Below are 25564 nucleotides of genomic sequence, written 5' to 3'. Positions count from 1 at the left end.
TTACTTTGTTGGAGGGCTTTTCTACTGTGCAAATATACTCTGTTATCTACTTAATTAATTAATTTAATTAAAGACCTAATCAGTATGTTCTATGTACATTATAGACGGTATGGTTTGTTTACTTCCCTGTGACGGTGAACTGAATTGTCTTTGCATTCTGGACAAACCAAGACAATTGAAGACGTCATTCTGGGCTTTAGGAAACACTGATCAATAATTATTTGAATTTTTTTGCCATTTTCTGACATTTTAGGAGACCAAAGAGCCAATCAATTAACTGAAAAACAAAACTGACCGATGAAAATAATCATTAGCTGCAGCCCTACTGTGTACTCTCTTCTGATCATAATTTCAAACAAGGTTTGTTTAGATAGATCAGTCAGTGTGGGAGTGAAAGCAGGTTCCAAACCTGTTTTACAAATTTAGCCTTCCGACAGGAAACAATGCAGAGGCTGCATTCTGTTAAACAGGTTAGCTATACTGTACAGCAGGTCTACTGACTAGCACATTTTCGTAATAGGTAAATTATAACAGATGAAGAGGAACCTTCATAATTGAGGATGTGCTGATCCTGCAGGACAAAGGTGCAGGTCCGAGGGTGATTGCTGCATTTTAAAGCATTTCAGGTGCCTGTTAGCACATCTGGACTTCTGGTAGCAACAGCTTGATAACAACATGGTAATAGTGATGTAATACTTTAATAATAAAGAGGTAATAATTTAACGATTCCATGTTGCAACTGTGACTCAGGATTATTATAATTAGGTGTTTCAAAGTGATAACTCACAGCATTCTACATGTAATCTGTCCAGTATTACCAAAGAACATGGTTTGAGCATTGTGATATGGTAATTACCTCAGAGTTATGAAGTGCTGTTACTTGAGTATTACGTCTTTACCCCACAAATACCATTTTATTAACATTTGTTATGTGTCGTGCTGCTGGATTTTTTCATGAAGATTAATTGCAGGATTGTTTTTAAAAAAAGTCATATCAAAATATTGTGTCTTACCACATTTTCTTAACCGGAATATATTTGCAGATAAATGTTTTTCTTCATTTATCTGCAAAGCGCACTAAACAAGACATTTTGATGACCTCAATTGTTTAAAAATAAAGTTTCAAAGTGTATGAGAAACTCAAATTAATAAACCAGGCTCAACCTAAAATATGTAGGTTTGACAGATATTTAATTTATCCATTATCTGTAACCGCTGATCCTTTTCAAGGTCACCGAGGGGCAACAGCTGATCCCAGCTGACACTGGTCAACGGTGGGATACACCCTGGATAAGCCAGATCATGAAAGGGCAGATATATGAGGACAAACAACCATTCACGCCTACTGACAATTTAGTAACCAATTAATCAAATTTTTTTGCATGTCTTTGGATTGTGGGAAGAAGCCTGAGTACCTGAAGAAAACCCACGCAGACAAGGGGAGAATATGCAAACTCCTCACAGAAAGGCCCTGCCCCAACCAGGTGTCGACTGATGGTCCTTCTTGCTGTGGGGCAACAGCGCTAACCACTGCACTGCCACACTAACTTAATCATGTTTAAATGTAGTGAACTCTGGGGAGACACGATAAGCAAAGTTTGTTCAAAGGAGCACCTAATAAGAATGTTAAGTCACACTTGACAGTTTTTTAGGTGCATGTGCGACCAAAATAGTAGCACCCTGGAGCCAAGGTCTACCTACACATGATACAGTACATCAATACAGTATTTTTAAGCGGGGATGTATTTCTGTATTTGATATGACTCTATATTCTTTACTTCAACTGATAGTAGGGGGGTTGTGATGAGCACCAGGAAGGTTTAAGGTCTGAGTTTCACTCCTGGTGTCTTTTGTTGGGAAATGTGCTTGTTCTTTCTGTGTTTACATGAGTTTCTTCCCACAGCTTAGAGCCAGTTGACTCAAATTCAGTTCAAACTTAAAATGTCCTGTGAGTGTTTTTGTCTGTTTACACATAAGCCTTGCGACTGACTGGCAACCTGAGGTTTTTCCTGAGCATGCAATGGGCAAATAGTTATTCTCCCTTGCCTCCACTGCATGTTGGGATATGCTCTGGCCACTCCTCTGACCATAAAAAAGAATAACTTGAGATACATGATGGATAGATACTAACAGATACAATGCCAGAGCAGGATCAGATCACATAGTGCCAGACTGAAGAAATTACTGCATTATACATGTTTGTGCACACATCCACACACACTCAGCCATTACAATGTCACAATATCCCTTTGTGTGGGAATTTCTGAGAAATGGGAGGCACTGTGACTGTTAACATGTGTTTGGAAAAAAAAACGGCAACTACGAACAAGCTCAGCTGCATGCCACCTGGGTCCTTTCCTCTGTGCCAGGAGAGAAAAAAACAATTTCTCTCTAAGATGGGAATTGCTGTTTCCTATGTCAGTTCTAACAATGCATCTACATGTACGCAGTATGAGGTCAACAAAAACATGTACTGGTAGAATGAATCCCATTGTAAAATGACATCAAAAGAGAAAAAACAGATCAGAGTGAGCAAGTCTTTAAGAAGATAAAGGACTCGCTTCATCTCAAGCCCAACACTCTGCTGTCAATCCTGAGATTGTGCTTGTTAAAAGAGAAAGAACAGTACATAAGCTACTGCACAGAATAATGAAGACACAAACTGAATACTATAATTTATTACATGTCTCATTACCATGTGGCTGGCCTGTTGCTGAATATATTTCACTCTCATTCTGTTGTTTTTCAAAGGATAAATCCCTGGAAAAGCCTCAGAGAGGTTTAGTTTTTAAAAACTAAAACTAAATCTCTTCCTGAATGTGGAATCAAAGAAATGATCACCTGGTCGGCCTCCTGGTGTGAACGATCACGCCCCACACAGAGAAAGCGGCCAGGAGATTTCTGCACGACAGCATGATCAAACAAAGGAGACAAGTTAAGACTGGTCCTCGGAGCCATCTTTGCAAAACTGCTTGCATCCACGTTTGCTGTGACTAAGCATTGTGAAAGAGAGGATCGGGCACAAAAGGGTTTCCAGTGTTACCTGTGATACAGTAAACCCTGCCTTTGTGAGTCATGCATGAACACTGTCAGTGTTGGTGAACAACAAAGCAGGGCTTCATTTTTATTTCATGCAGTGGATGCAAGGCTGTTCTCAGGATACACTCTCGGGTGAACTCAAAGCTCAACAGAATAAAGACATGTTCCGTAGCTAAAATAGTTAAGATTTGAGATAACTTATTTTTCCTAAATGCAGCTACACACAGTAGGTCAACGCTAACTTGCTATTTCCGTGTCAGAGGCGTCACAATAAAGCTCCACAATTGCCTTGACGTGGACTATTAAATGATCCCGCGAGGTTGCCTGAGACAAGATAGAAACCGACACTGTGACCTCGCTAAGCCAAAATCTCACTCTGATGATAGAAGCCGTTCATGTTTATAAAAAGAAAGAATACAGAGCCATCTTTTTAGATGCTCCAGCTAACAGCTTCGTCTCATGCCTTATTGATAAGAGCCCATCTGCTGAAAGTAAGCAGTTCCACTTAACCTAAAATAGTGAAAGCAGTCTTTGCATTGGGTGTCATTCTATTTAAGCATTGAGAGGGAGACAGCCTATTCCTCACTCCATTTAGATTAGTTGTGGAAAGCTTATGATTAATTTGTTTTCAAGGGTACAGCTGGCAGTTTTCTACATTTTTCACTGTAAATAAATCCAGTATTGAGACCAAAATCAAGCATCGTGCCCATACTGAAAACCCTGAACAACAAGTCATGACAAATATACTTTCAAGATACCTTCTTTAAACAAGTGGGCACTGTATTGTTTCTCAAACAGATGTAAATACTGTGTTGGTCTGGGACTTCTCAGCGAGTATTCACAGTTTATGTGGGACTGACTGTGCTAACAGTGCCCATGTTCATACCAACAAGGGAACATGTCGCCAAGTGCAATGGTGCGTCTCATAGATTTGTTTTTGGTAAACAATGAAGGTCTATGGCAAGGAGGAATAAGCCATATTGGGATTTGGCTTTACAGAATTATTGAAATGGTTGGTTTGGGTCTTTTCATGGGATTTGTTGACAGTAAGAAATATATAAATTTTTAGCAGACGCACACATTATTGTAAAATGAAGTGATTTTAGAGGTAGCAGAGTGTAGGTAAGTATTTTATATTGCTGATTGAAGAGAGTTTACAGTACAGTGTTTGTGAAAATGTCACTCTAGATATCCTTAAGGATGAGTTAACCCTAAAATGGAAATTTAGCTATTAACTACCCATGCAGATAGAAAGTGAGGTGAAGTAGTCCACCAGACATTTCTGGAGCTTCACAGAAAAGCAGCGTTGCAGCTCCTATAACACTGAGATAATACAACATAAAATGGCTCCATACAGCTCATCAGATGTAATCCAAATCTCTGGAAGTCCCAGTGGTCTCCCAATATGATTTTTAAAGAATACGATATTTACACCCTGTATGTGCAGTCGAGCTTGTGTAACCACTTCTGACAGGGTGTGTGGAACTAACACTTTTAGCTCTGCAGCTACAGTGAAGATTTCTGCAAAAAAGAGGGTGTAAATGAATCTTTTCAAATCAATTTGGGATCTTGGGGCTCCCAGAGACTTGGATTACAATCGATGAGCCTTCCACATCTTCCCATCCACTTAATCTAGTTCAGGAGGATGCTGCGGCGCTGTTTTGTTGTGATCTCCAGAAATGTTTTGTGGACATCTTGTGTATCTTGGGTCACTTTAAGCACATTCCTAACATAACATTAATACAGGGTTTATTAGTATACAAAAGAATTGCCTTATATATGTTAATTTTATATGAACTGGTCTCATAATGGTACCCATATCAGCCATCACGCAAAGTTCAGGTATCAGGGAAAAATTATATTAAAACATCTCTAATCTGTTTCCTTAGTTCTGGAGAATATGCTTCATTTATGTTGTGACATATTTTACTTTTAATAAAAATGAAAACTTCTCCTGCTATTTCAATATTAGAACAGCCATATTGCCATTTAATTGCCATTACAATTAACTGTTCAACGCTATAAGGTTACAAATCCTTTATCGAATGTTTAGCTTTCGGCATTTGCAAGCAGCGATCTGATCACCTGCCGCTGGGACAAGAAGCCAGACATACTATAGTTAACAGGCGTATCTACAGTATTACTTGATTCAATACTGTAGATTCTGGTTCAAAAATATGAGGTTAATGAGTGATTTGATATAAATAAAATGTTTAGAAATCACCTAGTTCACTGTTGACCATCAAAAAGACAGTTTACTCGACATTGTAGCGTAATGTTACACAATGGTAATTTTAACCACCATAATCTAGAAGCCTGCTAACATTATCTGCATTTTTTTCGCATTGGTCTTTGCTAACTTGGAGAAATAAAACATTTGCTCTGCTTATTTTACCACCAAGAGACAGTTTTCCAATAAACTGAAATTTCTTTAACATATTCGATCACAAAGTTAAAATATTTGCTGATGATTTTTCATCCGTGAAATCAAGCGGCTCACTTCTGTTTTTGTGCAAAATTGAAACCTAATCTGTATCAATAGCTTGTGTACTGTGACACTTTGATACTGTACAGGTTGAAAAGAGGTTTTGAACAATACTAGAAATAAGCTTTAAATTCTGTGGGCTAAAATCTGAGGGGACAGTTTTTCTACGGTGCATCACAACTCTCCAAGCATTCCTTTGACAATACATCATTTCTTACCTTGAGTTTATCATATCGGTCACCGAGGGCTGCCACTTGGTGGTCGCGGTGTCGGCCAACAAGCTTACACAATGCACAGATCAACTGTTCATCTGTCACACAGTACATGTTGACCTTCTCGTCCTCGTGCTCCAGACACATGAGGCCACGCAGATGGGAATCTAGCAAGGGCTCGATTAGACGGTGGCCCGTGAAAGGCTTCTTGTTGGGGTGGGTGGCCTTGAGACACTCGTCGCAGTATGACACTTCGCAGGTGACGCAGGTCTTCACTGCATCCTGTGGAGGGTCCTGCTCACAGAACTGACATTGCACCCGGTCGCCAGGAGAAGTCATGGCTGCGCTGTCGGACACGGCTCGCTCACGCCGGGTCTCGTTAGGAGAGTTAGGTCCACTGAGAGAGGCCTTCTGGTAGCGGTCAATGATGTTCTGTAATGTAACGTTGCGTTTGAGTCCCTCTAAGCCCCTCTGGTTGAGGCTGATGACATAGCGACAGGTGGGGCACTGAAAGGCGCTGATGGACTGAATTGGCTCGCTGGGCGTGCAGTGTGACACCAGGATACGATGGGCACAGTTGAAACAAAGACTGTGAGCACAGGGCAAGAGCAGTGGGTCCTCAAAGAGCTCCAGACAAATTGGGCAGGTCAGCTCCGACTCCAGTGTTTCCATCTTCAGGCAAAACAAAGTGGGGTCGTCAGCGAAATCCAGGGAAGCTGATGAGCTATCTGCAAAGAGACGGGAAAATGAGTTAGAAAATGGTGATGGCTATGAAAAGAGTGAGGGTTGTATCTGCAATTCAGAATGATAGAATATTATCTGTAGTTATTTTTAGTGCCAAAAATACCAAACATTCCAGCTTCAGCTTGGCAGTTGTGAGGATTTTCATCTTATGTGATAAGTACACAGAAAAAGGTTTATAAAGACATTATTTTAAGCTTCAGGAAATTGTAACTTTTTTTCTTCTGTCATTTAATACAGAGCTGAAATGAATAATTGATTAGTTATAAACTGTTAAATCATCGGCCTACTATTGAATCATGTATTACTCAGTTTGAGTAAAAATTCAGGTTATTTCTGATTGCAGCTCATTAAATGTTAATTTTATGTGGTTTCTTTCCTCCTTTGTGACAGTAAACTCAACATCTTTGCGGTGTGGACAAAACGAGAGATCAGAGGAAGTCATCTTGAACTCTGGGAAATGTTGATTTACATTTTTCACAATTTTCAGGACCAAATAATGCACTGATTAATCAGGGAAATAATCTGCAATTAAATCAACATTGAAAATAATGATTAATTGAAGCTTTTCCATGAATGATTAATCAAATAATTATGGAAAAATAATAAAATAATTGCGTCCCCCTTTTCAGGTTTGGACATGAAGTTTACTTGGGAAGAAGTGAATAAAGTGCTTATGTGCTTAACTAAAATTTCCATTCATGTCTTGAGCTTCATATGATTTCCATTCCAAACTGAATCTAAAAATGTGAATATAGACATTACTCTATGTACATATTTGTCATAAATATGAAAATAAACCAACATGTGTCTGCATATCACACTCATATCAGACTTCTGTATGGTCCATTTGGCTGAACTTACAACTCAGAGAATGCAGCAAGGTCTCATTTTAATTTAGCTCAGGAATAGTCTAGCCTGTCCCCATGTGTTCCTCTCTTTACTGTAGTCTGCCGGCCAGCAGGCCAGCGAGGACTGACAGCTCAGCCAAGCAGAAGTCTATTGGCCTGCTTGCTGATGGCTGGGGCTCCACACTATCACAGACACTAAGCCTTTGTTCCCGGCCAGTCAGACACCCCAGCTGCGAGTGGACACACTGTGCTCACAGCGTCGCTCTTATGTGAACTCCCTACCTCCACTCATTATGTGTGAAGAAGGCAAAAGCTCATTATCAGGACAGTCGGGCACACAAGTAGCCTTTTGAAGTTGTGAGGATACAGCAATTACCTCGGAGCTACAGACCTGGGTTTGTTCTTTCCATTCTATTCAAATCTTCACAGACATTGAGCCATCCCACTCTACTGTATAAGACAAGAGGCGATTGTTGCACTTGTCTCTGGTGACGGCTGGGATGCATCTGTGGGCCTTTGTTTCTCTGCTATTTTGTTCTTAACAGACAAAGCGACGAATGCAGGTGTCTAAAAGTTATCAAAGACAACCTCTTCACTATGCAAACACCCAGTCTTAAACAGAAACATCAAGGCGCAGGCATTTTTTTTTTAAGTTTGTATTTCATCATTCATTGACATGTTCTCTTTAAAATTTCTGACTTTCTCAATTTTTCTAAACATATTCTTAACTAATTCATGCATAAATAAGCAGCCAAAAACTCAACTCATCTCAACAGAGTAATCAACCTGTGGCACATGAGACTACTGAATCGTCCATTATTGTATCCAGTTGTTTGTCATGTTTTTATCTAAACACACATCACTTTTTGGCGAATCTACCAGCTACAACACAACCACTGTACTCGCACAGGTCTGGCCAAATAGGTCGAGTCATTACTTCGAACCGGGCTGTCCTAAATACAAAATGAATAAAAGAGCTTTGTATGACAAAACACAATGCGAAGACGCTAATCCTCTGATGTCATCGCCTTTGGTATAAAATACCCTGAAGTTACAGGAACCTTGTAAAACAACACTGTGGCAAAGAGCCACCGCAAACTGCATCACAGCCCCGAGTACATTATGCACTCCTGAAAGCTCTCCCATTCATACACAGTTTTACTTTACCCACCGATGGATTTCGCCCCACTTTGCACTGCCGAGACATTTCTGCTGAAGGAAAACTTCTGACCTAAATCATGAAAACATATTTATGACAACAAGTGCACCAGCCATAAAAACCCAAGCATGCTGTCGAGATGTGGCATCCAGATGGCACAAGTCTTTGCAGCCCCAGTAGTCCTGCAGCGGAGCTGTCATTAAGCAAAGAGATTGAGCAAGAGGTAGCAAGCACAACAGGAAAAGTTGCCCGACAATTCCAGGAAAGCCAGCTCCACCTACAGCTGGAGCGCTGGCCAGTACTGGAAGAAGAGAGAGAGAGAGCAGACAACAGCAAGAGAGAGAGCGAGAGAGTGTGTATGTGTGTGTGTTTGTTCATGAGTGTGTGTGTGTGTGTGTGTGAGAGAGAGAGAGAGAGAGGCACAGGATTGTGTACAGCCCCAGACCACGTCCTCACAGGCAGGTTAGTGTCCTCTCAGCTCTGCTGCCCATTCACAAATTCAAGCAACGGGATGAGTTTCAGGTTTCCTTCTTGTGTGACCGTCCCTACTGCTCTCTAGCAGCACAATGCAGAGGATCGGGACTTTTTCTTGGCTACGCCACTGGGGATTCAAAGAGAGAAGCTGAAGGCACAAACATGGCAGAAAGGCTGCCTGATAGGCAGCAGGATTCATTTGTAACAAGGGACTGAGGTCTGCGATTCCCACAGCATCCGAAAAAACAAGTACGACAATTACATCACAGCGTGTTTCCCCATCAGGGCCACAATTCAGGAAACCATATAGCTTCATAGAAAGTAAAATAAAGTTAAACCGTCCTTAAAAATCCTCATTCAACCACCTGACAGCAAAAATAAAAAGACACTAAGCGTTCTCTCTGACAGACAAGACTTCAAATGAAGACAGACACTACGAGACATCATCTGTCACATCCAAGTCGGTCCCAGTTGGCCCTCATGTGGGAATCACCGAGGTACCATCTGCTTACCATGTGCCTCTATTTCCAGACACACCCCCGTCGTGCTCCATTCGAATTCTCCTGTCATTCAAAGGGGTCCCCAGAGTGACTATCCTCTCTGAGCGACGGATACACACTGTAAATATTAAAGACGAGCTAAAGTTCAGACAAAGCGGTGGGTGTGAGCTACACTGCTTGGGAGATGCAAAGGGGAATGTGACTGGCATTCCCCAGGTCTCCCATGGTGTGCCCCATCTGGGACGGAATTTAGTACCATGAGATCAAACTTCTGTTTATACTTCCCCTAGGGGTGGTTAATCAGCCCAATTTCCCGATTCGATTCGATTCCGATTATTGAAGTCTCGATTCGATTACAAATCGATTTTCGATTATTAACGATTATCGTTACGATTTTCAATTATTAACAATTATTGATCTTCCATTTAACATCAGTCAGCTGCTGAATTATTTTACTTCTCTTTTGAGTAACACCTCACAGCACCTTCAATATTGTATAGTGTAACTGTAATATCAAAATTATTATTTTTTAATTTATTTTAAATGTAGTGTTTCACTGTTAAAAGAAAGTTGCCAAGCTCAGCAGCAGGACTCATGTTAGAAGCATTGTTGGTGACGAGAACCAGGGCGTGTTTATCTATTCCTCACTCGTCTGCCATTGCTTTGAGAAACTCACACATATTTGCGCTTGTGTGGCTATCATCCATAGCTCTCGTCTGAAGTACGTAGGACATTAGCTTCCATTAACTGCTGACATAATGAGCTGTAACGGTCACATATGAGACTGTAGCTCTGGATGTCCAGGCATCGCAGGTTATCGCTACCCTGTGAGCAGAGTTGAGGGACTCTTGCACGGAAAGGTTTGTCTCCTTGTAAAGATTTGGAATCGATTTAACCCCTTAACATATCTTGGCTCCAGATATAGATATATATATATTTTTTTATCGATTTTTGGAAATTTAATAATCGAATCATAATCGTCAATATCATAATCGCGATTAATCAATAATCGATTTTTTTCACCACCCCTAACTTCCCCCAAAGATATGATATGTTGAAAAAGAGAATCATAGTTGAATTACTGCAGATAAGCTCTGAACTATAAAGCAGTATTTAAGACAAGAAAATCACAAAAGCTATGATATAGTAAAAATAACCACAGTCTAGTATCTTAAATAAATCAAAGAATCAATGTTATATCTAAAATTGATCTGTTATGGGCAAATAGTTTGAGGAAAAACCTGTATTATTTTCTTTCTTTCAGAGGAAAAAATTGAATTATATTTCATTGCAGTTTTGCAGAATATGAGATGGACAGAAGATTTGCTTAAAGCAAAAGTTCACCCAAAACTCAAAACCACACATTTGTACTCTTATCTGTAGTGCCAGTAGTGATATCCATAGAGATGTCTGCCTGCTTTGGAATATAATGGAACTAGATGGCACTCGACCTGTGGTGCTCAAAGCAACAAAAGAATACATTTGTCTCTCTCTGGAAATCATGACGAGGTTACACAAGATAATCTACATATCCTGTTGCGAGCAGTGTCACGTAGGAACTATTTTCTTTTCTACCAAACTACACCCGCCAAGCGTATCGCCGCACAGACGGAAGCATGCATCTATTCAGGGGAGGGAGGCCAATGATGTTACACTGAAATGTCCTCATGGTGTGGCCCGCAGCGCATGCACACTCAAGACTTCAATCGACTCAGCCAGCGTATTTCCAGTTCAGTGCTCGGTTAACTCAAATAGAAAATCAATTTTTTAATATCAAATGGCTTACCCTATGACAGTCGAACAAGTAATTTTGCTGGGTTTGTGAAACAAAAAAAAACTATCCACGGTTTTACAGCAGCTTCTTTCACAATGTTAGCATAAGGGAAAGCCCCAAGTCTTGTTGGGCCCCAGTGTGTCACATGACGTCGCAATTACACAGGCTGGCCACCACGAAAGTTGGCTCCCCGAAAGTTTCATCCTGGATGCTTGGTAAACATCAACAGCGTCCTCCTCAGCTGAACTGTAATGAGCTAGCTTAGTTATCTTTGTTTACTAGCTTCTCGTCCATGAGCAGATGAACACTTTCTTCAGCGCAGTGATGCAGAAAGAAAATAGATCTTACATGAAACTGCTCTCTATGAGGTCTGTGGATTATCTTGAGTAGCCAGGTCATGATTTCCAAAATAATTTCTGAAATGTATTTTTTGGGGGCTTTGGGCATCCTAAGCCAAATAGCATGTAGTTTTATTAAATCCAAGAGAAGGCAGCTGTCTGTACTGTTAATATCTCAAAACTTCTGCACCTCACACCGACTACAGCTAAGAGGAAAAACATGCATTTTCGTTTGGTGTTGAACTGTCACTTCATGCTGCGTATGTAGCAGATGTGAACTGTGACTCATGCACACTTAACTGTGTGGCGCTTTGTCAAATGATGAACTTGGGCAGCGACTTAACATTTAGGCTTTATTTGATTATGAAAGTAATGGATCATTTGGAGATGAAACAATTACAATGTCTCCGATAGGACGACAATTACCTGCTCAAGCACTTTCTAATCCTTTTTGTTATGGTCCTTTATCACCTTTAATGACGGCTCTTAACCATGTATTCAGAGCCAGTGAAGGAGTGTGATTGCTCTTTGTCTTCTTTCCTGGGGCAGACACCTAACATATTTATCTGTAATCCTGTCTTCACAGCGTGGCTGTGACCAATGTGTGGCCTGTTGCTGCTCCCTAAAGCAGCTGGCTCAGCAGCGGCCCACTCAGGCCTAATGTGATTTACAGCTGGAGCAGCACAAGCCAGCTGATTAGACTGACAAATCTACCTGCTCTGCAGCCACACACTTTACTGAGATTAGCTGCATGGAGCCTGGCCCTCACCAACACCCTTTTCTTACTGTTATTTATTGAGGGGGGCGATTTAATTACCCTGCTGAACACTGAGGCTACTGAATTAAAAACTCATCTGTCAAACACAGGAAAAGTGTGACTGCTATAAGCTTTTTTTTTTTCTTTCTTTCTTTCTTTGCATAGACACAAAACTGTTATGAAAGTAAAAGATGACTCCATTAAGAGAGGCTCCAGCTTCCTCCATGAGCGAGCAGGATGTTTTATAATGGAGCACCAGATGAGGAAATGGCGCTAAGAATCAATAATGCACATGATGTTTGGAGCTAATGAACTTCTTACAGACTCAGGAGTGGAAATACAGGTTTAAAAGGTCAGTTATTTCTCACACGTCTCTGTCTCTGCTGCTTCAGGTCGTCCTGAAGTTGTACCAAGTCTCATTTCCTCGCCGCGGCTTGGCAGGTGGCATCGGCGGGAAAAAGAAAAAAACAAAAAAAACACCACTATATCCGTCCCACAACCACAGGAACTTTACGGAATGTGACTTTCCAGGCATGAGGCTGCTTAGAAGAAGAAATGTCTAACTGAGCTCAAAATAAAGAGGACGTAAGTGTCTCGTTCACATCTACATGTACACACTTTTTAGACGTAGTTATCCGTCGTGACGTGTGAGTTTTTAGCAATTTGTGGACGTGACACAACAAAAGTGTTGTGTTGTTTTTAGTTTCTGGGGAAGACGGTCAAAGAGCGACATCGTGCGGCGGATGTATGAACTGCAGCGTGTGTCTTACCTCATCACTCAGAGGAGAGGAGACCTTTCTCCACTTAAACATGTCATGATGACATGGAGACATTTTTTTTTTTTTTTTTTTACAGTTTTAATGTGCAAACATAAGCCACGTCACTCAAATAATACTGTTTAAGAAAAACACGAGGACAACTTCTTCTCTGTAACTTCGTCACCGACCAAGGTGATGCACCCCCTTCACAGTCGTTCATATCACTCCGCCGATATTAACCGACCCTGGCATCACAGGAAAAGGTGCACCACAATATAGTTCCTAGTTTAACTTAAATAGGTGAAAAACAATAAGATATATGAAATTGCCATTAAAGGTGCACTGTGTAGTTTTGGGAAAGACATTTTTAATCAGAAGTGAAAGATCTTCACTGACTAACACTGAATAAACAAACTAATCTTAAAGAACAACACAGTTTCATATTTTACTTTGTATATCTGTGGCGGACCCTGCCAACTTTCTAGTTTCAAACAATGTTCTGGGGGCCTTATTTTGCTCTGAGAACAGCTTGTTTATCCAGTAACGGCAAAAATAAATATTAGAGTATATATTATTACTTCATTAATATTGAAAATATAGCCATTTTGAGTTTTTCCCCCAAAACTACGTAGTGTCCCTTTAATGAATGAATGTCAACTCTCTAAATAAACCAAAATATAATAGTAACATTCACTAATCTGTCCCTATCAACTTACCCCTCACTGAAAACCAGCGCTGTCTCCCTTCATAAAGACCTCCACATGTGTTGCCATGGTGACAGCTTGATATCTATTTGTCACACTGGCGATCAAAGGCGGGCGCGCTCTGGTGGGAAGATGTCTAACATTCCATCTCCCAGGAACGAGCTAAGTTACTAATTAATAGGGGAAACCAAAGACCCAACTGCGATGTCCCAGTTTCACTCTTCATTAGCCTCACGTAAGAGTGACTCTTGTGCGCGTCACGCACGTGGGCCTGTTGCAAACTGTGTCCAGATGCACTGCCAGGGGAGAAAAGTCTGTTTCTTTTATCTTATCGGTGTTTTAAAATGTTTTTTGTTTTTTTTTGTAGGTCACGAGGTTGCCAGATTGTAGATCAAAGGCTGAGTCTATCTCCCTCAATGAAGCTAGTGAAAAACTTTTATGGTGACTCAGAGAAAGGTAAAAAAGAACAGCCACACTCTCACAACCCGTATTATATTCTTTCACATAGATCCAGTTCAGATGCACATATCTCAGGGAAGCTCCACACTGAATAGCCACTTTTGACACTGGAAACCTTCTCTGCCAACTCCCACTCTCTTTTGACGCTTTTTAATCACAGAAACCCCCTCGGCCTTCTCACTTAGTCATCTTATCTCTCATGTATTATCCACAGTTCTAAACATGAAGGAATCTGTGAACACAACAAGGCCAAACAGCCTCAGCCTTTCGCACACACACACACCCCTGCCCTGGAGGCTTGGAAGCATATGATGACTCAATGTTTTGGTAGCAAAAACACAGAGGCTCACTCAGTAACATGAAATACAGACTTCAGAGTTAAGAATGACCTTCTGACTTACCTGCCACATGATTACATCCATGAACAGGCAAAGAGAGGGGGGAAAAGCCACCTTTAAAGTCAGTCACTTTTGATGTTTTGGGCTGTGCCAAAGCTGATCCGGTGCTGAGTCTGAACTTTGAGTGGAGTGACTCGTCTTAGTCGTGACCCTCCAACCCTGTTCTCTACTGGAAAGCAGCAGGAGGATCGAAAACTTTTCCACCCTTTTCCTCTCCTCTCACTGAGGACCGTACCTATCCCATCTATACACAGTGGGCTGCAAGTTGTTCGCCTGGCCAATCACGTAAAAGGGGCAGGACTTGAGCTGGTTTGGTGTATCACTCAGGGCTATCAGGAGCATGGTCGTTGCCATAGCTCCCAAAAAGCTTTGTTTTTTATCATCATCAAATAAACATCACCCTCGCAGCAACATCCAGTGCATTAATTATACGTTCTGTCTTGATTTTTTGCATAATTGGCACGGTGACATTTATAAGTAATTGTCAGCCGCATTCACGCAAAATGTGAACTGCATGCTGTTATATTTATCCTCAACAAAGTCAGTCTGGATTATCGCAGCTAGAAATGTGTTTCATGCTTAAGGCAAGATTCAATACAGCCAGATGAAATAGTGCATAAGTAAACAGGAATCAATGATGTGCATGCTCCCTAGAAATGACAGTGATGCTTTGTGTCAGAGACAGTGGCCCAACACAAACGCACAGATGAGCAAAAGATGCATTGACAGACCACGTTTTTTTTCACACACAACAAGCATGTTCTTTAACGCAGATGGCGATCAAACAAGCCACGTTACATTCAGCAAACCTTATTTTCTCAGAGCGATCACACACACCCTTTTGTTTTTCCATGTGAACACACTGAAATGGAAACACACAGGAATGCACTGTGGTTGCGACAGATCGTGTTGAAAGTTGTCTCAGATTGTTTGGCACCGATCTTTTGGCTGCGTGGAAAATGTTCCCAACACAAACATGTGCTGGCTGAGGTGACTGGCATCCAAACAGTGACGCCGATCACATAAAGTTTGATCAGTCTCTCAGCTCTGGACAAGAGCCCCCGCTCGCTGTTTGACTGGCGAGGTTTTTGAGGTATTTAGTGAGAGGCCATTACCCCGGACGACCTTGTCTGCGACATCAAGTCGGTGTTTTTTTAATAGGGTATCTCTGTTTAAAGCAAACGTTTGTGTTATGCGGTGAAACCGCAGCACATACGGCATGGATTGATTTGGATTAGTAGCGATCCAAAAAAGCCCTGCCAGGACTCCTCGTGTTTCAGTTCAGCCTGCAGGGTTCAATAAAATATGGAAAGAAATGTGAGAGCAATGAAAACAAGTTATAGTTGAAGGTGTGTTCAGGAAGATAATGACTTTACAGTTATATAAACAATTGAATATAGTGTTAATTGCAGTGAGACCTAATGTATATGCAGTGGTTACAGCAGTAAGTGTGGAAAGCATAAAAATAATTGAATTCAGTTGCAGAGAAATTTAATAGACGAAAAAAAACTAAGCAGCAATATCCCCATTAAAGGGGCATTATGTAGTTTTTGACTCAGAATTTTAATATTTACAATATTAATGAGCTAATACTGCAAAGTCCGAATTTGTTTTTCAATAACTGAACAAACAAGCTGTTTTCAGAGGAAAATAAGGCCTCAGAACACTGTTTGAAGCAAGACAGGTGGAAGGGTCCGCCACATATTAAAAAAGTAAAATGGGATGAACTTGTGTTGTCAGTTAGGTCAGTTCGTTTATTCAGTCAACAAAACAAAGATTGTTTATTTAGTTTTTTAAAAGTTAATTAAAAAAAAATCAGTCAGTGAAGATCTTTCTGTTCTGATTAAAATGTCTTTCCCAAAAACTACATAGTGTACCTTCAATGGTTTATCATCTTGTGATCTTCACTTTTCTGTAAATCAAAAAATATGTTGCCACATTTCAAACACATAGATAAAAAGGCAGGCAGAATACTGCAAAGCATGTATTTTTAGCATGGCAAAACTTCCTCAAAGCCTCACTTTAAAGTCTAAAAGTAACTTAAATGGGACTTTGCACCACTAAAAGTAGAGATGATCCCTTACCTCTCAGCCTGTTAGTCAGTCAACCAGTGGACCAGACAGTCCATAGTCCAGGTGACATGAATACAAAAATAAAGTCCGTGAAGAGATATGTCTAAAAAAATACACACACTTTCCTCAGAAGCCTCCTTTTTTAGCTCCTACTTTCTGTCTGGGGCTCTGCGGCTTCGTCTGTCTCACCGCTATCTCTGAAATTCTCCTCACACACAGCCTCTTCTTCTCTAATCCTCTCTAAAGGAAGCCGAAACAGCTCCAAATGGTTCAACCAGGCTGCCGACTTCTCAGGCTTTTTCCCTCTTTGTATTATTTTGTTGGCTGGGATCATTAACTTAGTCCCATGAGAACATAAGGAGGTAAATAACCCCCCTCCCTTCCTGTGGGAGGCTGTCAATCACAACTGATGATGAGGTGGTGAGAGGAGGAGGAGGAGGTGGGGGGGGTTGCTTTTTAGCTGCCAAGGAGGCACTCCTGATTGGTCACCGGGGAACAGAGGTGGCCCTGCATGACAAGCGGGTGCACTGGGATGGATGGGGCCTGGAGAGATGCTCAGCTGAGGTTACGTGCACATTTATAATAGACTTTTATGCAACTCTCTCATTTACATGTCCCTCAAAGGAGAGTAAATGAATGGAAATGACTAATCAAAGTTGACATAGCAAATGTCTATTCAAGGATTTACGTACATGACAAACGAGCTGAATGTTGAGGAATCACAAGATCTTTAAGTGAGTCTTTGGTGCAGTCTGGTCACCCAGTGGGGGGGACTGGGAGGAAGGCATAAAGCTTCCGTTGCCATGGCCGTGTGGCAAGAGCAACGATGCATCTTGGCGCTTTGAGCCAAATGCCACTCTAATCTTTTCACTGGCAAACCCTCAGCTCTCTCTTCACAGCTTGTTTGTCTCTCAGTCAAGCCTACCGCTGTCTGTCACTCTCCACTTCCCTCCAACATCCCATGCCAATCTGAAGTCTGCTGCATTTTGTTAAGGGAAAAGAAGTGTGTAAAGACACTGTTAGCAGGAGAAACACTTCCTGAGATGGGTCACTCTGCTCCCAGTGACCACGACTAAACTGAAGAAAGGAGAGACAATGGGCGGATTAAGCATGACTTCCACTGTGATTCCACTAATGGATTTGTAAACAGCACAGCACACATCCATTTCCTGTGCAGCGCTGAATTATTCTCTCATCACTCCTCAGATGTGTGCAACCTCTCCAGTAATTTACAACAGCAAGAAAGTCTACAAGACAGTGTTATTGCCTCAGCCCAAGGCCACACATTGCTGCTGTATGTCCATAAATTGTCTGCGAAAGTAATGAGATCGCCACTTCATTTCGTTTCAATGCGATGAAACACCATAAAACCGGAGACATTTACATGGACTGCAGAGTCACGCTGACATTTGAGGCCAGGCGCTTTTTAAAGGTGAAAATGGTTTGCCACTCCAGGGTCACTCCAAAGTCGCTCCCCTCTCTTGAACTGTCGTAAAACATTAAGTGGAAAAAAAGTCTGCGTCTGTTTTAACCATCCCCAAAAAAGACAACTTGTCTGGGCTGCGGTTTCGAGCAACTGTTCCCACCTCACCCACTGGAAACCCCGACCTGACCCTCCATACAGGCTGACGCATAAAGTTTCTGTGGCTCTCGGCCCTGAAAACGAACCAAAACAGCGCATGTTTTCGTTTATTCCTCAGACCTCAAAGAACACCACAGTTTAATACTGTTTTACCTTGTTTAAAGTTGGCGGACCCTGCCACCTTTCTAGCTTCAAGCAGTGTTCTGGGGACCTTATTTATTCATTTATTTATTTATTTATTTATTTAACAGCTTGTTTATTCAGTTATTAACATTTCTGAGTATTCTGAGTATCCTTATCTCATTAATATTGTAAATATTAAAATTCTGAGTCTTGATTTCCTCTCCAAAACTACATAGTGCCCCTTTAAAAAGTACATATTCTGTGTCTATTATGTCATGATAATTCAACTTTAACAAAAGAGAAACTGTTCCATTATAGCTATTCGATAAAATAGGACTCAAAGCCACAATTTAATCCAGTCCAGAGGTTGGGATGCTGACAATTACAATTATATATTTTTTTTGTTCATGTGTTTGTATAAGTGGCAATCAAGATGCCGACGTTCTCGGTGTAATCCTTGTAAAATTATTTCCAGAAAACACGCCGCATTACACTGTACATATATTCTCTTATCAATAAGTAACAGCACTGTCGAAAAAATAATTATTCAAAACAAATGAATATTCATCCCCACTAAATAAGGCAATTTGCCGCCCAAGGCGCTTCTCTTGGTGGCGGCTGGCACATCAAGCTGTATTAATTGGAAAAAGAACTGAAAGGGGCCAGAAAAGCCCTCCTGAAGGAGCAGATAAGAAAGTTGGAACAAAATGGACTGTGAAATCTGATGTCACATAAAAGTTTGATGGGTAAGAAAAGACACAGGATTTCTCTCAGGGACCTTGCAGGAGGAGGCATTTGTTTGAGCTGCATCATCATGTTACAAGGTTATGCTTCACCTTGGTGCTCACTGGCAAGTGCAAACTCATTTTGCACTGAACAAAGAAATCCAAAAATCTTGTGTCCAAATATATGCAGAGAAGGACGTGCGAGGGAAGTCTTTCACACTGGTCAAGAGTCTTTGTCCTTGTCATTTCACTAAAGCAAATCCTGACAACTTTTCCATCAGATTCAGCAGCCAAAAACAAAGAAAGTTAGCCTGACTTACATGCTTATGTCCAGGGCGATCCTCTAAAGGAAAAGAAGATGCAATTCCGATTGACGGCTCAGCCTCCTATTTCACTAGCACATGGACGAGGGACTAAACAAAACATACAGTAGCATCCCGGCTTGTCTCTTTCCACACTCCCTCCCTCATTGCTTAAGCTCCCCACCCTGCCACAGCCCCAGCCGTATGCTCATGCGAGCGTAAAACATGCCCAGGAAGCGTCACTTCCACTGGGCCATTTCATGGATACTGTCTCCATTAATGCTGTGGCCCATCAACCCCCACCCCTTCCCCATTGGGGTTGCGCTCTCGCCCCCTGGCTCCCCACCCTCACGGTAATAACACAAAGATGTAGCAAATGGAGAGACAAAGGAGGGGGGGGCATGAACCTTGGGGACCCCATTTTGATGAGTTTCTGACTAAACAACCAGGGCCCGAACAGATGGGATCAGTCTCCAGGGCTCTGCTGCATGGCTGCATTTAATACACAGCTCCATACATCCTCACAATAAATGTTGTTCCGCTGCTCACTAAACGGCACTCGTCACAGCACAGACCAAAAAGGCGACACAAAAGCAGAATATCGTGTTATGTTTGCCATTAAGCCCTCAGAAACTACAGTAATTAAAGTGTGAGTGCGCATTTCTAATTGAGTTAGCACATGCTTTGGCACTGAGATTGTCTTTTTGAGTGCGAACACTGATCTAAGCAGCCATGATTGTTCTCCTAACTAGGACAGTCCAAAACAGCCACTCCTCGTTTTGCCAATAAACAATAAGATGAAAGCGTATCCTGTCCTCATCGTGGGCAAAGGTTCAGGATTTTAATTGCTTTCATCCCCGAGGCATACTGCCCATAACTAAGCAACGCACAACCGATCCAAAGACCAACTGAATAAATGAACACCAACACCAATTAACACCTCCTCCCCCCTTTTCGGTTTAACTTTCAGACGTGTTATTTTGGTGCAAATGAGAAGATAACCTTTACGCTATTCATCAGCCGTGCTGGGTGGGAGCTGAGGAGTGTAGAGTATCTGCTGCGTGCATGTCACATTAGCCAGTGTCTCCATGTATTTGCACGGGGGTTTATGATTAGCTGGCAGAACATATAGGACTGCTGTGAGCACTGACCTGGAATTGATTTTTCTCCTCTTTAGTATGCTATAGCTCTGTTGGTGCTGTGGTAATAGGTTTGCCAACAACGGAATCAATTGTCAGCCTAGTTGTCCCCTCTGATATGATGGAGCAAACATACACAAAGAGCTGTGATCTAAATGGTGCGATTGAATTTCGTATGAAAGACTAGTATACACGCAGTACTGATGCCTCGGGGGTGTCGTGGATGACAGCAACCTACTCAGTTTAGGTCTCTTAAACTGACAAAAGGCAACTTCGTTCCTTCTACTTATTCTGAAGTCATTTCTGAATGCGCCGTGAAACAGCTGTGAAAAAAATGAAATAAAAAAAAAAAAGTAAAAATAACACCATCCATGTGTAGTTTGGTTGCCTATAAACCTGGCTTTGTTCTGCCTGCCCGGCTCAATTTGTCTTGAAAAAATGAAGGGCGCATTATGACTAAAAGGAAGCGTGTCCGCCATTACGCAACTAAAGTGGGAAGAGGCATTGTTTTCCCTGGTTGCTAGCCCCAGGTAATGGTGGAACAACTGGAATAAACTGGTAAGCGTGTTGTGTCGAAGTCTGTTCTCTTGTCAATGTGTTTCCTCTCGCCACTGGGACTCGAGACGGTTCAACACTTTCATTGCTTTCTGCCTACTAATTGATAGAACTGAATGTTTTACTCGCCACTTACCACTACAAAGTGCTATTATGAGACAGGACAGACCGGGCTAGCTGATTAGCGTGCAGACCTCAGTAGAAAGGCTTTGACATTATGTCAACACAGTTCATTTGCTTCAATATCTAAAAATACATTCTGGCCCATCTTACAAATTGCTCCTTTGATGTAGATGGGTAAGCATGGTGCCAGGCTGCATGCCAAGCTGAACAAGCAGTCAGCCTTTATTTTCAAAGGAGATTTTGTGGCTGGTAGTTGACAGAACAGCATGGTGAAAGCCAGGTTTATAGATGCTGATGGTGTCAAGTTTCTATCCATTTCATTATGAAACCAACATTTGTCTTAATTATTAGTGGTTCAGGGTTTTATATTCTATTATGTCTTGTATTTTCTTATAGGTTCTTTCCTCATGTGACAAGTTTTGCGTTACACTTCTTGTCTTTGTCCTTTTTCCTGTTCACCTGTGTCTCATTTCTCCTCCTGGTGTCAGGTTATCTCCTCGCCTGTCTTTAGTATTTCAGCTTTTGTTCCTGCGTCACTTCCTGAATCCTGTTCTTCATTTTGTATTCTTTGTTTTTTTTTTTGTATTCTCTTTTGCTTGCCTTTTTGTCACAAGCCATGTATTGCCTGCATTTTGAGTTTTTTTTTCATAAAATGAAGCTAGCTTTCTGTTTCTAACTGCCCACCTCAGTGTCTGCATTAGGGTCTTCACCTTTTTGCCAAACTCGTACACTTCATAACACTTCAGAATCTGTGACAAAAAGGTTGAAAAAAGAAAGCAGAAGAAAACATTCAGACATCCCTCACCAAGGAAGGAGTTTAACTTTGTGGTTTGAAAGCAACACTGTGCCGTCTGGCCTTTTCTCACTAAAATGAAACAATGAAGGAGTTTTGGGAAAGTAAGGTCATGTGTTATGTTCGGTCCACACCACAGCCGCACAAGCCTGAAAATCTTGGCTTTTATTTTTTCCTGAAAAAAAAAAAATAAAAATCCTCCTTCAGAAAAGGGTGCGGTGAACGCCTGCTACATACTTCACTGCTCAGAGAGGTCTGTAATTGCTTCCAGCTTCTGAGAGATGCACTGTAGGAAACTAGTGCCACGTCTTTATCAAGAATCTTCCACATCTTTCAGCAACACGGAGCTAATCTTATCAGAGATGGTGCTGGTGAAGCTTTCAACCACTCTCTCATCCGCCGATGCCAGCTCCCAAATAGCTTTTTTTTTTTCCTTTTTTTTTCAAGTACAGTGTACAGTAGGACATATATAATTTTACCTCGACACCTGTATTATTCCTTCATCATGCAGTGGGAGAAATTGAGTCACTACACAGTTCACTCAGACCTCCTACAACAAGAACTGCTGGAGGAGGTCTGAACATCTGTCGTGTGTGCTGCCTTAGTGTGTCCGAGGAGACAAAGTCAGAGCCAGAGGCAGGAGCCCAGCTGGTGGGATCTGGGTCAGCCGCTTCCGAGCTGAGGGCCGAGGGGATGTTCTCTAAACTCTTTGCTCAGGGTGAGACACCTCTGACAGTGTAGTCGGCGCTATCACCGATTACCACCAGTGTAAACAACCCTTTCATCAAGATTCATTGCAGATTAAAAGGTTGAGAGACAGTCAAACTGATCAGTTTCCTGCTTTTGCTGTGAATCTTGGCTCAGAGAGGACTTATCCTCACTTCATCGACATGTCAACAAAGCATTCCTTCAAAACAGTGTGGGACGCATTCCTCGATTTTGGCCTGTGGAGCACATTCTCCGGAGTTTAAAATGCATTAAACCATGGCCGATATAAGAATACTCTTCATCGGATACCACACGCGCACTCATTTCCATCCACAGTTGCTGGCTCAGACAATGACATAGTGTCAGATCTCGCCCCGTCGCAACAAGCAGGCCAAGAGAACTCGCAGCTGCTGATGGAGACAGTTGTGTTTATCACTTGGAAAGAAGAGTGAGATTATAGAAACAGAGAAAAAAATCACCACACATTCATAGCACTCAAGGAAATAATAGCAAATTCTAATTAACAGCCTTCCTTATCAACTTTAAATATGACAAAGGACTGTCGGATGAGCACAAATCAACACCAAAGGCACAAAAGATTGATACGCAGAAAGGAGACTTTACTTTCAGTCTCTAAAGGAGAAGGAAGGAGGGCGGTTCAGAGCAGAACCAGATGCCTGCATGGAAGAAAAGGACTGCAAACCAAAAATGAATTCACCAGAGTTCCCTATCCACAGTTATTTGGCACACTTCTGCTTGCTCTTAGAACAACATCCCATCGCTTTTGCTCTCACCAAAACAAAAGTGGGGAGGAGAGTAGAGGTGCTCATTGAAAATCATACGCTTTCTTGCAAAAATACACAAAACTAAAAGTCTTGGACACGGCAAGTATGACAACAATCTGTTCCCCTCACACAGGAAATGTTACATTCTTGCCAGTTGGCTAATTTGCCAGCACTTGTTTTAGCTGATATTCAACAGCAGATGTGATGCATGTGCAAACAAGATTGAACTTGCTGTTGAGGGACGATTTCCAGCTACTTTTTTGAAATTTAAATTCTTATTGAGACACACGTGTGTGAATAGTGCTTTCTCTTGCTCTCTCCTTGGGCTCCATGCATGTGCGTATCTAATGTTTCCCTTGCTGTGCAGACTACAGCATGAGCGAAATCAACGTGCAGTGATTGATTTATTGTTAAAATCTATATCAAATGGACTTTAGCAGGACATGTATGCGTATAGGATTAACCATACAATATTTCACTTCTGCTGCCAGGGGGCACCTCTATGCCAACAAAACATAAGATGTTTGTAGAGTGTTGGGAAACAAGGCAAGAGTTGTTGCTCAGCTGCTTAGAGATTCAGGATCAGGTCCAGACCCTCTGGAGAATAAACACCTGGAGGCACTTCAGGTTCTGCTCCGAGCTGGAGCCATTTACCGACAGGAGCAGAGCTCAGAGATTACTTTTTAACTTTTAGAATTAAAAAAGTGGATTTATCTTCACTCCTGTTAATCAACCTGACTGGAGCAGCGATATATGGGGCTGACCTCAGTTTTCGGACACCCTCGGCGCTGCTCTCTCACGTCAGCTCACTCGCTATCGCTCGCTCAAGTTAGCTTGCGGCAAATGTACAGTAAAGTAAACTGGCTGCTTTGGGCAGATAAACGCTTCATGAGTAACACAAAGAAACACAAATGTTCCTGCCATCAACTTTTGGGGTTAAAAAGTTGAATTATCTTCACACTCCATGTTGACTGCCAACTGAAGCTGGAGGGGAAATGTATTTTACTTTGTGAATGTAACATTACAGAGAGGAGAGGGGGAAAGAAGAGAGAGTACCAGAGTCTCCTGTGAGTGCTGAATTCACTGAATTAAACCACGCAGACACACATATCCCTCGGCGTGTGCCGTCACTTCCTAACGTTATCTTACTGCTTATGTACAGTAAAGTAAGATGTATACAACAATAAACAATCTAATGTGAACCTAACCAACCTAATTTCCCCATCCCTGAAGTAAGAACAGTCGACCCCATGAAACGACCGTTACCTTGACTAAACTTGTGGATTTCTCTGGGTTTAAACATTGTTGGAAACACACATACACAACTCTACAAAATATTTAACAAAAGTGTGGTCGTTCTTGGTCTTCTTAACGAGCAATTGCTACATAAAATCTACTTATACTGTGACTTTTTCTGACTCAACACAAAGCCAGTGGTTCCCTCAACTGCTCCCCCACTGATCAGTCTGAGACGATCAGCACTTCCACCCTGCAACAAAATGTAAGACCTGGCGCCAATTAAACTCCCCTAACTCGATTGCCACTAAACGTATCTTTATCAGATCTTACCTGCTTCCCCATGGCTGCCATGGTATGTGTGTCTCCCCTGGTGAATAAACACAAGGCTAACACAGAGCGTGACTGTTGGGCAGCTGGTACTTCCCCTGAGGTGAAACAGACAGGAGACAGGAGTTTGAAGGTGTTTCTGTCTGCATGTACACTCCCCTTCGTTGGGGTGTGTGCACACACACACATATTTCACTGACATACTGCTTCTCATCTGCTGTACAGGTTCACACAGGAGCATCGAAAGCTCCTGAGAAGAGTACTTAACCCTTGCACAAGTTGGCACTAATAGGGGAAGACATTCATTATTCCCATGCATTATCATATTAATAATTTCTTGTAGCAGTATCACCAGCACTGTCACTGTTAATGAGTAGCTTTTCGCATTTCATGTTGGTAAAAAGAAAAAAAAAATGGGTGAAAAATTGTCGAAGGTTGGACC

The 25564-nt window shown here is 41.7% G+C and overlaps 1 protein-coding gene across 9 annotated transcripts in view; it reads right to left on the bottom strand.

The window, feature by feature from the left end:
* mid1 (midline 1) overlaps positions 1 to 25218 on the bottom strand; it is a 36202-nt gene extending 10984 nt beyond the window's left edge. The window contains exons 1-4 of one of the 9 annotated variants that reach the window (XM_030429289.1): positions 16734 to 17091; positions 16527 to 16561; positions 5743 to 6464; positions 2842 to 2901 (exon numbers count right to left, since the gene is read on the bottom strand). In XM_030429289.1, the coding sequence (XP_030285149.1) occupies positions 2842 to 2901; positions 5743 to 6408 (726 nt within the window). In that variant the 5' untranslated portion in view covers positions 6409 to 6464; positions 16527 to 16561; positions 16734 to 17091. Of the gene's footprint in view, positions 1 to 2841; positions 2902 to 5742; positions 6465 to 8499; positions 8855 to 8943; positions 8967 to 12698; positions 12780 to 14652; positions 14880 to 16526; positions 16562 to 16733; positions 17092 to 19471; positions 19691 to 25125 lie in introns of those variants that run through there. The other 8 variants (XM_030429288.1, XM_030429284.1, XM_030429283.1 and 5 more) reach the window with 8 other exon arrangements.
* Between the last annotated feature and the right edge of the window lie 346 nt (positions 25219 to 25564).

Source organism: Sparus aurata, chromosome 9 (genome assembly GCF_900880675.1).
Source record: "Sparus aurata chromosome 9, fSpaAur1.1, whole genome shotgun sequence".
Lineage (NCBI taxonomy): Eukaryota > Metazoa > Chordata > Actinopteri > Spariformes > Sparidae > Sparus > Sparus aurata.
This window is presented reverse-complemented; position numbering and strand designations above follow the sequence as displayed.